The 12,248-nt window shown below is 44.2% G+C and overlaps 1 protein-coding gene across 1 annotated transcript in view; it reads right to left on the minus strand.

The window, feature by feature from the left end:
• Positions 1-3,199: 3,199 nt before the first annotated feature.
• LOC117420707 (5-hydroxytryptamine receptor 7-like) overlaps positions 3,200-12,248 on the minus strand; it is a 30,527-nt gene continuing 21,478 nt past the window's right edge. Inside the window, exon 2 of the mRNA XM_059034620.1 lies at positions 3,200-5,583. Coding sequence (XP_058890603.1) covers positions 4,815-5,583 — 769 coding nt within the window. The 3' untranslated portion in view covers positions 3,200-4,814. The remainder of the gene's footprint in view (positions 5,584-12,248) is intronic.

A 12,248-nucleotide genomic window follows, 5' to 3' on the forward strand; every position in this document is an offset into this window, starting at 1 on the left:
TTTTTGTGTTTCAAACCTTTTATTTTCTGTTTATTAAATGCTGAGCACGATCACGTGCCCAGCTTATACCAAACCACATCTCTCTGTGTATTCCTTTTCTGGTCTGACGCCACCCACTCTGGCCGTCTTTGTGACACGTGGTGTCCTGCGTGGGATCGACAGCGCCTCCAGGACTCAGGCCAGAGCAGGAACCGCAGTTTGGATTTAAAAAAAAAAAAAAAAAAAAAAAAAAATGGCAGAAGACGCCATCAAAATGCGGGACTGGATGCTGGAAAATGCTGGGCTGGAGGCCCAGTCTATCCCAGTAGTCGTCCAGTTCCTGGAGTTTATGGATAGGGAGCGATGGGAGGCTTATGCAAGGGAGCAGACCGTAAGCACCTGGGAGGAAGGTGTGGGTTTGGTCCTCAGCTACCTGGAGGCAATTATAAGTGGAACAGCAGCCCAGGTAGCAGTCCCACCAGCAGAGGAAGAATGCCTGCTGTCCCCGTCTCCACCAGCAGAGGAAGAATTCCTGCTGGTTTTGCCTCCACAGCCCAAGCGGGAGGAGCTTGAGTGTCCACAGCCCAAGCGGGAGGAGCCCGAATGTCCTACGCCTGAGTGGGAGGAGCCCGAACGTCCTACGCCTGAGTGGGAGGAGCCCGAACGTCCTACGCCTGAGTGGGAGGAGCCCGAACGTCCTACGCCTGAGTGGGAGGAGCCCGAACGTCCACAGCCCAAAAGGGAGGAGTCGGTGCGTCCACAGCCCAACGGGGAGGAGTCGGTGCGTCCACAGCCCAACAGGGAGGAGTCGGTGCGTCCACAGCCCAACAGGGAGGAGTCGGGGCGTCCACAGCCCAAAAGGGAGGAGTCGGTGCGTCCACAGCCCGAAGAGAGGGAAGACGGGGCTTCCACAGCCCTAGGACCCAAGCTGCCAGCAGAGGGTGAATACCTGCTGGTCCCACCTCCACCAGCAGAGGGTGAATGCCTGCTGGTTCCACCTCCACCGCAGTGGGAGGACTGCTTGCCCCTCCCACCTCCACCAGCAGAGGGTGAATACCTGCTGGTTCCACCTTCACCACAGTGGGAGGACTGCTTGCCCCTCCCACCTCCACCAGCAGAGGGTGAATACCTGCTGGTTCCACCTCCACCAGGAGCAGAGGAGCTGGAGCTGCCTCTGCCTCCACCACCGCCAGGAGCAGAGGAGCTGCCTCTGCCTCCACCACCTCCAGGAGCAGAGGAGCAGGAGCTGCCTCTGCCTCCGCCACCACCACCGCAAGGAGCAGAGGAGCAGGAGCTGCCTCTGCCTCCGCCACCACCACCGGAAGGAGCAGAGGAGCAGGAGCTGCCTCTGCCACTTCCAGGAGCAGAGGAGCAGGAGCTGCCTCTGCCTCCACCACCGCCAGAAGCAGAACAGCAGGAGCTGTCTCTGCTTCCCGTACTTCCACCACGGGGAGTACGGTGGCCGGAGCCCCAGAAAGGGGAGCTGTCGGCCACGAAGAAGGGGGAGGAGGTCTGGAGACCACCAACCCCAGCAGCAGTTTCGCTGCCGGAGATCGTGGGGGAGGTCCGGAGACCTGCTCCCACTGCAGCAGTTTCGCTGCCGGAGATCGTGGGGGAGGTCCGGAGACCTGCTCCCACTGCAGCAGTTTCGCTGCCGGAGATCGTGGGGGAGGTCCGGAGACCTGCTCCCACTGCAGCACTTGTGCTGCAGAAGAGACTGTGGCCGGAGCCCCGGAAGAGGGAGCTGCCGGCTACGAAGAAGAGGGGAGGTCAGGAGACCATCCCCCAAGCAGCCTTTCCGCTGCCAGGACTGCCCCTGCTGAAGGAGTCAGTCTGGGAGCTGTCAGCACGTCTGCTGACAGCATGGCCAGTAGCAGCCTGGCTACTGGCAACATTGCCACCTGTGGGCCCCTGGAAGCCTCCCTTCCCAGCCCGAGACTTTGTCCTGGACTGCTGGATTTTTAAGGGGGGAGGTGGCCGTTGAGGCCATGTGTGCTGCGCACAAGGGGGGGTATATGTGGCAATGTGCCCCGTCCCTGTGTGCATTTGTGTATGTTGCATGTGTAAATGTTGGTGTATAGATTGGTACACGGGATATAAACGGGTCTGTGTTTCACGTATATTTAAAGTGTAGATTTGTATTTAGGCACGAGGAGAGCACAAATCACTTCACGTGCTGGTTAAATGTAATATGTGAGCACGGGGTTGCACAGAATTAATTCACGTGCTGGGATTCAAGTGAATAATTAATTAGTAATTGAATCCCAGCACAATAGTATATATAGACGCACATTTCTTGCACTCAGGGTTGGGTGTTCGAGAGTGGAGAACGGGTGAGAGAGAAGGAGAACGTAAAAGTAGTAAAAATAATATCTAGAAGTGTTTGTACTCACCGTGTTTGTTTGTCTCTCCGTGCACCGTTTGTTTAATGTTAGTCCGTTTTGTTTGTCTTTTTATTTTGGCGTGTAGTGCCGTGTCCCGTGTTTTTGTGTTTCAAACCTTTTATTTTCTGTTTATTAAATGCTGAGCACGATCACGCGCCCAGCTTATACCAAACCACATCTCTCTGTGTATTCCTTTTCTGGTCTGACGCCACCCACTCTGGCCGTCTTTGTGACAGGAGGCTTCATGGGCAGGTTTTGTTTCTGAAGGTAACCACTATTGGAAACTAAGAGTAATTTTAACAGTAAAACAAAGGGCTGTGTTTCTATTTCGAATTGAGACCATCTTCAATTAGTCTCATCTTAGTTGGCTGGTTTCAAGTAAGGCTTTTTTTTTAACCTTGGTATATAAACATTCTTGCAGAGCAAACAGCTCAATTAAAATCTAATCATTTATATAACAATCTGAAAATGCAATTCAATTCCAGTTATAGTATCAGCATACTATAACTTTTAAATAAAATAAATAAAAACACAGCTGGGTAACCCAGATAGTTAGGATTAAATATGTATTTTTATTTTATTTTTTTTAACTTTCCACTTGTCATTTTAATGACTTAGGACTCCAGGAAAAACAGAAATTAAGAAATTCATTTTACACAGCGTGATCCTTACTAGTAGTGACTAGCAAACAAAAATCTCACAAGGCATTTCTAATCATGCAAGGCAACTAATGAGCACCACTGCTTCAATATCTCCAGATTGAACTTTCAAACTAACTTTGCAAGTGTTCCTACATAGTGAAATGCTGAATTAAATACACGCTTGAATGAATGGTATACTAGTACATCTTTTATTGAAAGGAGCGTGTGACAGTGTGATATTTCAGCTCATTAATCTGTCTTGACATATGTACTGTATGTACTAACTATTTTGGGCAGTTACAAGAAATGAGAAAAACCACAAAGCAAGTGATTTCTATAAATTATTATTGTTCTACTGAAAATACAAATAAAGGTAGAGATTCAGCTTTATAATCAAACAAAACAAATATTACGTAACATGAAAAATAACATGCTAACACTAATTTCATACTTTGACAAAAGTATTTGTTCACCCTTACATTAGTATTTTGTGTGCCCATCCTTTGCTTCCTTTACAGCTTGCAGTCTTTTTTTGTATGTTGAAACAAGTTCCTGGCATCTTTCTGGAGATATTTTTGCCCATTCTTCAACACAAACAGCTTTGAGTTTTGCAATCGACTTTGGTTTCTTTCAAGTCAATCCACAACATCTCGATGGGATTCAAGTCTGGGGACTGAGATGGCCAATCCATAATTATAATCTTCCTTTTTAAAAAAAAAAAAATCCTTTGTAGGCTTTGCAGAATGCTTAGGGTCAAAAGTTTGTCCAATAAGCCTTCTAGCACTGGGTAACAAATGAGAGTGCAAAATGTCTTGCTATTTTGCAACATTCATTGATCCTTCTACAATAGAAATCACCAGTGCCTGAGGAAGAAAAACAAGCCCATACCATCACACAACCTCCACCATGTTTAACACTGGGCATGGTGAGTTTTTCTTAAAATTCTTCTCCTCTCTTACTCCAAATATATTGTTGCTTTCTTGGTGAAAAAGGTTCTATTTTGGATTCATCTGACCATAAAATTTGGTTGAAGAAATAAGAACATAAGAACATAAGATCATAAGAACATAAATCATCAAGCTTTTTCAATCGTTTTCTTTTGTCTATTGTTTTTAACAAAGGTTTGCATCTTGGTTTTCACCCACGGACATTCATCTTAATTGTTGAATTGTTCACTCGTGAATGTCTTGACCATCTTCTATCAATTCTTGTGTCAATTATTTTGCAGTAATCCGAGGATTTTGCCGGGCTGCTCGAACGATTCTTCTTCCAGATTTTGCAGAAATCTTTCTTGGTCTTCCACACCTGGAGCTAGTTGCAGTAGTTCCTGTTCTCCTGTGTTTGTCAATATTAGTCACACAGAGCTTTTCGGAAAACCGAGTCTTTCTGCTATTTTCTGGTAGTTATCACTGCCGTTTTGAGATTGCTGCTGTACTCCTTAACCATTTTTGTTGCTTTTTTGAATCACAAATTTCCAGTTTATTTTGATTATGTATTCATTTATTCTATAATAATCATCAGGTGTTGGTTGTCAATCATGATCATTGTCAATAATTAGCTACAAATGGGTTCATACAAAATATGTTGATTGCCCAAATACTTTTGTCAAAGTATGAAAATAGTTTTTCCATATTATTTTTCGTTTTATGCATGTTATGTAATAATGTGTTTGTGTATGTCAGAATTCACTCCTAAAATACTTTAGTTAGACTAGCCACATGAAGTCGTTAGACTAGCCAACCATGGAAATCCATCAAATACAAGCTTTTCTTTATTTAGTTATACAGTTATTTTACAATATGCACTGAGGTCAAGGTCTCTCCTTCGCTTTCAGCGCTTCGTGCATGCTGGCTGCAGACAGCCTCCGGTTGATGTTTCTGTACTTGCACCTGAGCAGGTTCCAGAAGGTAGTCCTCAGATCCCGGTTGAAGAAGGCATAGATCAGGGGGTTGATGAGGGAGTTGGTGTAGCCCAGCCACAGCAAGGTCCGCTCCAGCCTCAGAGGCATGCAGCTGCACTCAATTCCGCAAATGAAGGGCCTGGCCGTGGAGAGGAGGAAGAAGGGCAGCCAGCAGAAGGTGAAGGCACCTACGATGATGCCCAGGGTCCTGGCAGCTTTCTGCTCCCTCTTGAAGATGGAGATGTTCCTGCGGTCAGGCCAGAGCAGCTTGGAGAGGGTGGCGCACTCTTCCATCACCCTGTCCTGGCGAGAGACATGACGGTGCTGAGCCCCCCGCATCTCCTGGTCCATGCTGTAGATCCCGTCGCGGTCGTACTGCTGCGGGATGTACATGAACATGTGCTTCTCTGCGCTGATCTTGGCTGCCTTGTAGATGCGGAAGTACATGATGAGCATGACCGTCATGGGGATGTAGAAGGCCACGGCCGTGGAGTAGACAGTGTAGCCGAAGTCTTGGCTGATGAGGCAGACGCGCTCCACCGTGACGTTGGTGGCCCAGCCGAAGAGGGGCGGCAGGGTGATGGAGGCGGACAGCAGCCATGCGATGAACACCATCTTCGCCATCAGCTTCCCGTTCTGCCGCACCGGGTACGTCAAGGGTCTGGTTATCCCCAGGTACCTGAAAAATGGATAGAAACATTTCTGATTCTTGTTAAACACCTACAATATTACAATAGTAAAAAATAAACAACAACATTGCATATTTTAATCAATGACTGGCTGAAACTTTCTAGATTTTATTCGATAAAAGGGATCTTAAGTTTAAGTTCTAAAAAGGTGAAGAGGCAAAAAAATAAAAAAGTTCCGACCCCATGCAGTAGTGCAAAAATTCCTGAACAGTCATGTGATCGCTAACAACCAATCAGAGTACTTAGTTTGACCAGGGGTATTTTATAAAGACTGTTATTAATATTTAAAAAACTTAGATAGACTATTTATGTGTAGCCTACATTTTTTTTAAAAAACACCTGCCTTTTTGAAGTCACGTGAAAATCTTTTTTGCCTTACTATTTGATGGTGTTTGCTTCAGTCATTCTGAGTGCTTCTTTCCATTCCCCTGACTATTTGATGGTGTTTGCTTCAGTCGTTCTGAGTGTTTCTTTCCATTCCCCTTACTATTTGATGGTGTTTGCTTCAGTCATTCTGAGTGTTTCTTTCCATTCCCCTTACTATTTGATGGTGTTTGCTTCAGTCATTCTGAGTGCTTCTTTCCATTCCCCTGACTATTTGATGGTGTTTGCTTCAGTCGTTCTGAGTGTTTCTTTCCATTCCCCTTACTATTTGATGGTGTTTGCTTCAGTCATTCTGAGTGCTTCTTTCCATTCCCCTGACTATTTGATGGTGTTTGCTTCAGTCGATCTGAGTGCTTCTGGGTTCTGTTGCTCCTATATTGAGCTACTGTAATTTCTCCAAAGCTTCCTTTACCTAGCTTTGAGCTGGAAAGAGGAAGTTCAGTTATGTTCAGTCCAGGCAGTTATGATTCCCCAAGCCAGGAAGAGTAAGATAACTCAGAACTGGAGCAATATCAAAATTATTGCAAACACTGTGAAATAGTAAGGGGAAGACAAAAAGGCATTACAATGACATCAGTAGTCACCTACACCTACTTTAAGATTTCAGAATCAAAAGCCAAACTAGACATTCAATAACAAAACTTTGGAAAAATGACCTTCTCAAGCTGAAAGTGGAAAAAATAGTACATATATCAAGACTGACCAACGCAGTGCTCAATTGCCGGAGTGTAAGGTAGCGCTCTACCGCGGCACACATTGTACCCCATCCCGAATGCATTAACTGGCCCAAAATGAATCAGGCATGGCATAAGCTGCCACATGTAAATGCTCTGCGCCGGTGCTCAAAATGGGCTACCGGTAGCACAGATTAACAGACGAATCTGAAAAATAACCCCTCCCCTCCAAATGGACTACCTCAATTGAACAATAGGTATGTCATTTGGAGAGGCAGAAATGACAGTTCAAAATGGGCTAACTTGTGTTTTAAATAAAATGTACAGGTTTTAACCCATTAAAGCCCAGGTAGCTCATCTGGAGAGGCAGAAATTACCTGTGTTGAGTAAGTGTCTTGAGTTTATATTATATTATTATTATATGATGGGTAAAACCAAATATACATAATGAAAAGGATAACTTAATGAACCGAGTTTATTATATGACATGTTTTGTGAGCGATATACTTTAGTCCTTGTGACAGAGAGAGAATGAATTCTAGTCAACAGTCTCCCTCCCGACCTGTGAGGGCATTGTGTAACAGGAACAGTGTGCCCCGGACTGGATGGTTTGTCAGTTCATTCCAGGGTCAGTCGAAAGCCGGCCATCCAAGAAGGGGGCGGAGTCACAATACCAAAAGTCATCGCCTTAATGCGGTAAGCGATGTGTCAATCAAGGATTGGAGGATACGTGATTGCACTCACTACCGAAGGGGGGTGGGACTGAAGGTATATCAGGGGATGCGGCCAAGCAATCTGTTCCTTGTGTTATGGTTACGCAAAGACCTACAGGAAAACCACCTGCACTAAGAGTGCTACTGTGACCGTGTTGTGTTTGTGTGTATGATTTATATCGTGTCGTGTTATTTCAGGATTGAACCCATTGTTTTGCATGGAGCGATACACATTGCTGTGTAGAGCCCATGCTTATTATTTGTAATGGAAATCATAAGTGTTTCCGGCACGCAACCCAGGCAAATAAAGAGCTGTTTTACCGTGAACTGTCTTGTGTATATTATTCCTGAGCACTGCATCACCTGTTTTATAAGGGGTGCTTGTACCCATCTTACACCCCTAATGTTTGGTCTGCAACTAGGGATATGTTGTTGTCCAGTTAGCAGGAAAATGGGAATTGGGTCTAAAAGGTTTTTAAAGTATCTCAGGATGCTGGTTAGGTTAGAAGAGCTTATGGAAATGCTACAGTATGATATATTAAACTAAAGCAGAGTTGTGAGAACCAGAGGTAATTTAAAAAGATGACAATATTTGATGGGCTAAAAGGATTCAGCCTTCCCCCACATAGTATAGGACAGTGTTAAGGAAAGCTTACCTCCCTATAAGTTTAGGTCCGAGGAAGATAAGTTTTTGTTTTGTTCCTTAAAGGGCCAGAAGCCAGAAGTTTATCTTTTGAATAAACTTGTGCAGCCAGCGCTTGAACTCTGACACTGTGCTTCTGTGACGTCTTTATCATCAAAAGTGTTTCCCCTAAAAACTGTGACCTAGCTCACCTGACCTGCAAGGCATTATATCACAACCAGCCTCTTCCTGCATCTCACTTTTTTTCTTGAAAGCTCTTTGCTTCAAAACAACAATGATGACAACAATCTTTGGCGCACCGATGCAATGTGGGATCTGTATTTCAGACACGGTTGAAGTATTCAAGCAGCTGAACCCAGCCCCTGGGGTTCAAAGTACGATGAGACATTTTAGAGTGTAAAACTGACACATCGATTTTTTTATATTGTTATTGGTATTGCTACTAATTTTAATAATTATAATTATTCCTATACGCCTGATTGAACATGCAAGATAAATATGTTATGCACCACTTCAGCTTCATTAAGCAAATGGTTCCAGTCAATTGCGTGTCCGGTATTATCTAATGAGGATTACTGATGGTTTCACAGCAGGGCAATCACTGTGAGTTACAGCCGTCAGCAGAGGTTTAGGTACTGTATACTACCAATAACATCACTACATTTCTACAGTAGTAAAAACTTTCCGAGTAGTTTATCCAGCGTACCTCCTGCTTGTAGAGATGAACTGCCTGCTGATAGGGACAACTTAAAGTTGTAGGCTGGACTCTGATGTGTATGAATACTGTATAATTGTGCAAAAAAGGGCGTTTACTGAGAAAACACAGGCATACAGTATATAAGCCCATGGTCTTGTGCCTGAGTAAAAGCTCCCCATCTGCTGCTAAGTGTAAATGCAAGGTAAGATGATTACTAATGTACCGTACTGCATACATGCTAACAGTCCCTATATGGTCCCAATTTCCTAGCAAATGTCCCACGTCTCGATGCACAGGAAGAAAATCCCGATAGTTATCCTTGGAAATTTTCCACAGCTCTAGGGTGTTTGCTCTCATCCCTGTACTGTTTTTTTTTCCTCTCTTTAGTGGCTGCTGACCCTCGTGCACGGCACTGCCTGGCAGGGATTGTGTTCACATCATGACCAGATCTCAGTTTATTGCCATGTGTCACATCCAGTCATATTGGAGAAGCATATTGTTTCTTAACTGCTGCTGCAATATGATCCGATGTGTATGATTATGAGTAAAATGGAAAATGGAAACCAATGGAACCTGAAGCACTGGAGTTAGCTAGCATGTGCCAGAGTTAATGAATGAAACAGTCAACTCGGGCACCTGTCTCTTAACAGGATTCCCTGTGACAAAGAGAGAAAGGATCAATGTTGTAAATCTCCCTACCGACCAGAAAGGCCGCTGTGTAAGGATGGTGGTAAGCTGCCTCCTAGATGGACGGCCTTGACGGTAGGTGGAAACCGGAAAGTGACCATATTACTATACGAGTTGCAAGTACTCAGGATGATTCCATCGCAATCAGCTGTGGGCCCTCTATTGGAGAAACCATGGCGACGGGTTGATTGCAGGGAGGAGTTTGTGGGTACAAAGGGGAAGCAGCTACGTCAGTACGCCTGCTTGCGCTGACAAACGTAAACAGACGGCCGGAGCCTGTATTGTTTGTTGTTTTTTTTTATGTGTGTTTTGTGTTGCAGAGGAGGAGTGAGCACAAAGCCAGCAGGCAACCCTGAGCACTTCCCTGCACAGCTCCACGTCTACTTGTACCATGATCCGGAATTGAGCATGCACTCTTTCGTGCATGGAGGATGCTGGACGGACATAGTCTCTTGGATTATTATTGTTATTATAATTTTTGGGTTTGCAAGCCCGCTGTGTACCCCCCAATACCATCGCTGGAAGAGGGGTGGACTCTTTTTGTTGTATTATAATAAACAAGGACCATTCTTTTGGGAGAAATACTGTCTGGACATTTACTCTGTTCCCCACACTACTTGCACCTGATGACATGCCCATATTTCGACTTCCTGTTCCCCAGTTTCCTAATGTAGCAATCTGTGTATTTGTGTTCCCTGCTCTGTATTCCCGTCGCCGCTGTGTTTACCTCTGTATGTGTAATTCTAGCCTGCTGGTTTGTGTTCTGTTTCTCCCCTGTGATTGGTCCCGTTTGTGTGTGTTCCCAGTGGTCTGAAGTGTGCGGCCGAGGACCAATGGGACGTGTGTAAGCTCCCCACCCTGAATTACATACGGGGGCAGAACTAAGTGTATAAGAAGGGCTGTGTCCAGCATTCTGTGTCACTGTTTGGATCCCGAGTTGCTGACAGAGCTGTGGACTCTGGTGTGTCAGAGAGTCGAAATAAAGCTTTGAAAAGAACCAAGTGTCTTTCCTATTTTCTGCCTCTTGTGAAATGCTACTGTTAGTTTGTCAGAGCGGCCCCATGAGCCAACATGGGTATTACACTCCACTATATTTTTAAGTGCAGGGCTTTCACCCTTCCACACCACATATAGAGTAAGCACATGTGTCTATTTGAATGATTACACAGTAGACTTGGAGCAGGGGTGGAATAAGGTGTGCGACTGGGAGACAGTGTCAGAGCTGTTGCTTAGGAATTAAATTTATTTATGTTTCAACACAAGATTTAAATAAGTGAAACCTGGAGGTGTTTTCTTTTTTTGGTGCAAGATGAAGGTCAGTTCAAGCTGAGTTTAGTTTAGCAGGCGCATGGGGCGCTGTGAGGTTCAGAGCTGAGCGCTCAAATATCTGAGTAGAACAACAGCTGATGTTTAAAAAGGAAAGACCATTTTAGTATAGATAGCCTCATTGGGGGGGGGGGAACCGCACCCCTTGCTTTGACCGATCCCGTGAGAAGTAAGTAAGTGAGTGCCTGTGCAACTCACAGTAAGCCCCACTCAGCTTTGATGAAACTCCTCAGTTGTGAAATATTCAGTAATCCTCATTCATAATACCAGAAACAGTTGCTTGGAGCAGTCTGTTTATTTAACCAAACAGCAAACAAGTCATTTGCTGAATGGATCTGAACCAACACATGTTCAATTATCTTACATGTTTAATCATAGTAATACTTCAAATGATGAAAAAAAAAAAAAAACTTTATCAAAAACATGGGTGTACAAAACCTCTATCCTGAAAAGTCAGTTTGTTTTCACCACTGAGCTCAAAGTTTAGCCTGATGTGGGGTTAAATAAATCAGGACCTGTGGTTTATTCATAATCTGTTTTTATCATAGTAATAAAATAATAATAAAAAAAAAACGTATAGCAGGATAAACATAATGATAAATCTTGTTTTGAAATTGCAAGAGCTGCCCTGACTGAATACCTGATATTTAGTTGGCTTAGAAGTCTGATTTTGCATTGCTCGCAGATGTGGGAAGGGATTGCATACAGTAAGGAGCTCTTCTTCACCCATCATACATGGCTTGACAAGCAAACCCCATCCCCCATTATTGTATCATCAATCCAACCGCCTCCCGCCACAAAGGTAATGTTTAAAACACAGTATCTATGACGGGACAGTACTTCTGTTAGCTTGTCCTCAATTGCTGCGGACCCTTAGGTGTGCATGCAGTCACCGTATCGGTTAAACTTACAGGGATTTACATTTTTTTTATGGTAAAACTGAGCCTTGACACCCTGTCCCCTTCCCATCAATGACCATCATCGGCGATGACCTGGTCCTGAAGCACAGTGAGTTCTCCTCATGTAGGATCACATGCTAATGTTAATACTTGCAGGATTCTGTTGTTATTTTTAGAATATGTCAGATTATAGCAGAATAGCCTATAGCATATGTTTGTTTTTTATTTTACTGTTACAGGGATTCTTTTTTTTTGAGTTGTAATGTCTGGATATTTTGTTGGCGATATTCTATCCATTTGTTACTTGATTGCCTTCAGGCCAAACATGACTTATTCTTTTTTTTTTCTGAATCTTAATCAGTATGTACCGCTGCAAAGTGTCTTCAGTTTCACTCTTCAATGAATATCTCCCTGACACGTGAAAGTTATCCCCATGCCTAATGTCCTGGATGTTTATGCTCCAGTGCCATACCTTTTCACAGAGCACTTTAAACAGAGTGGTTTTGTTCTGAAGATCCTGGAAAGAGAAGCCATTCTGAAGGGAGTAAATGCTGAAATGTTATTCAAAGTGACAACTAGTGCTGTCTTATATAACAGCAAGAGTTTAAAAGAGAGAAAGGGATTGCTTTCTT

Source organism: Acipenser ruthenus, chromosome 1 (genome assembly GCF_902713425.1).
Source record: "Acipenser ruthenus chromosome 1, fAciRut3.2 maternal haplotype, whole genome shotgun sequence".
Classification (NCBI taxonomy): Eukaryota; Metazoa; Chordata; class Actinopteri; order Acipenseriformes; family Acipenseridae; genus Acipenser; species Acipenser ruthenus.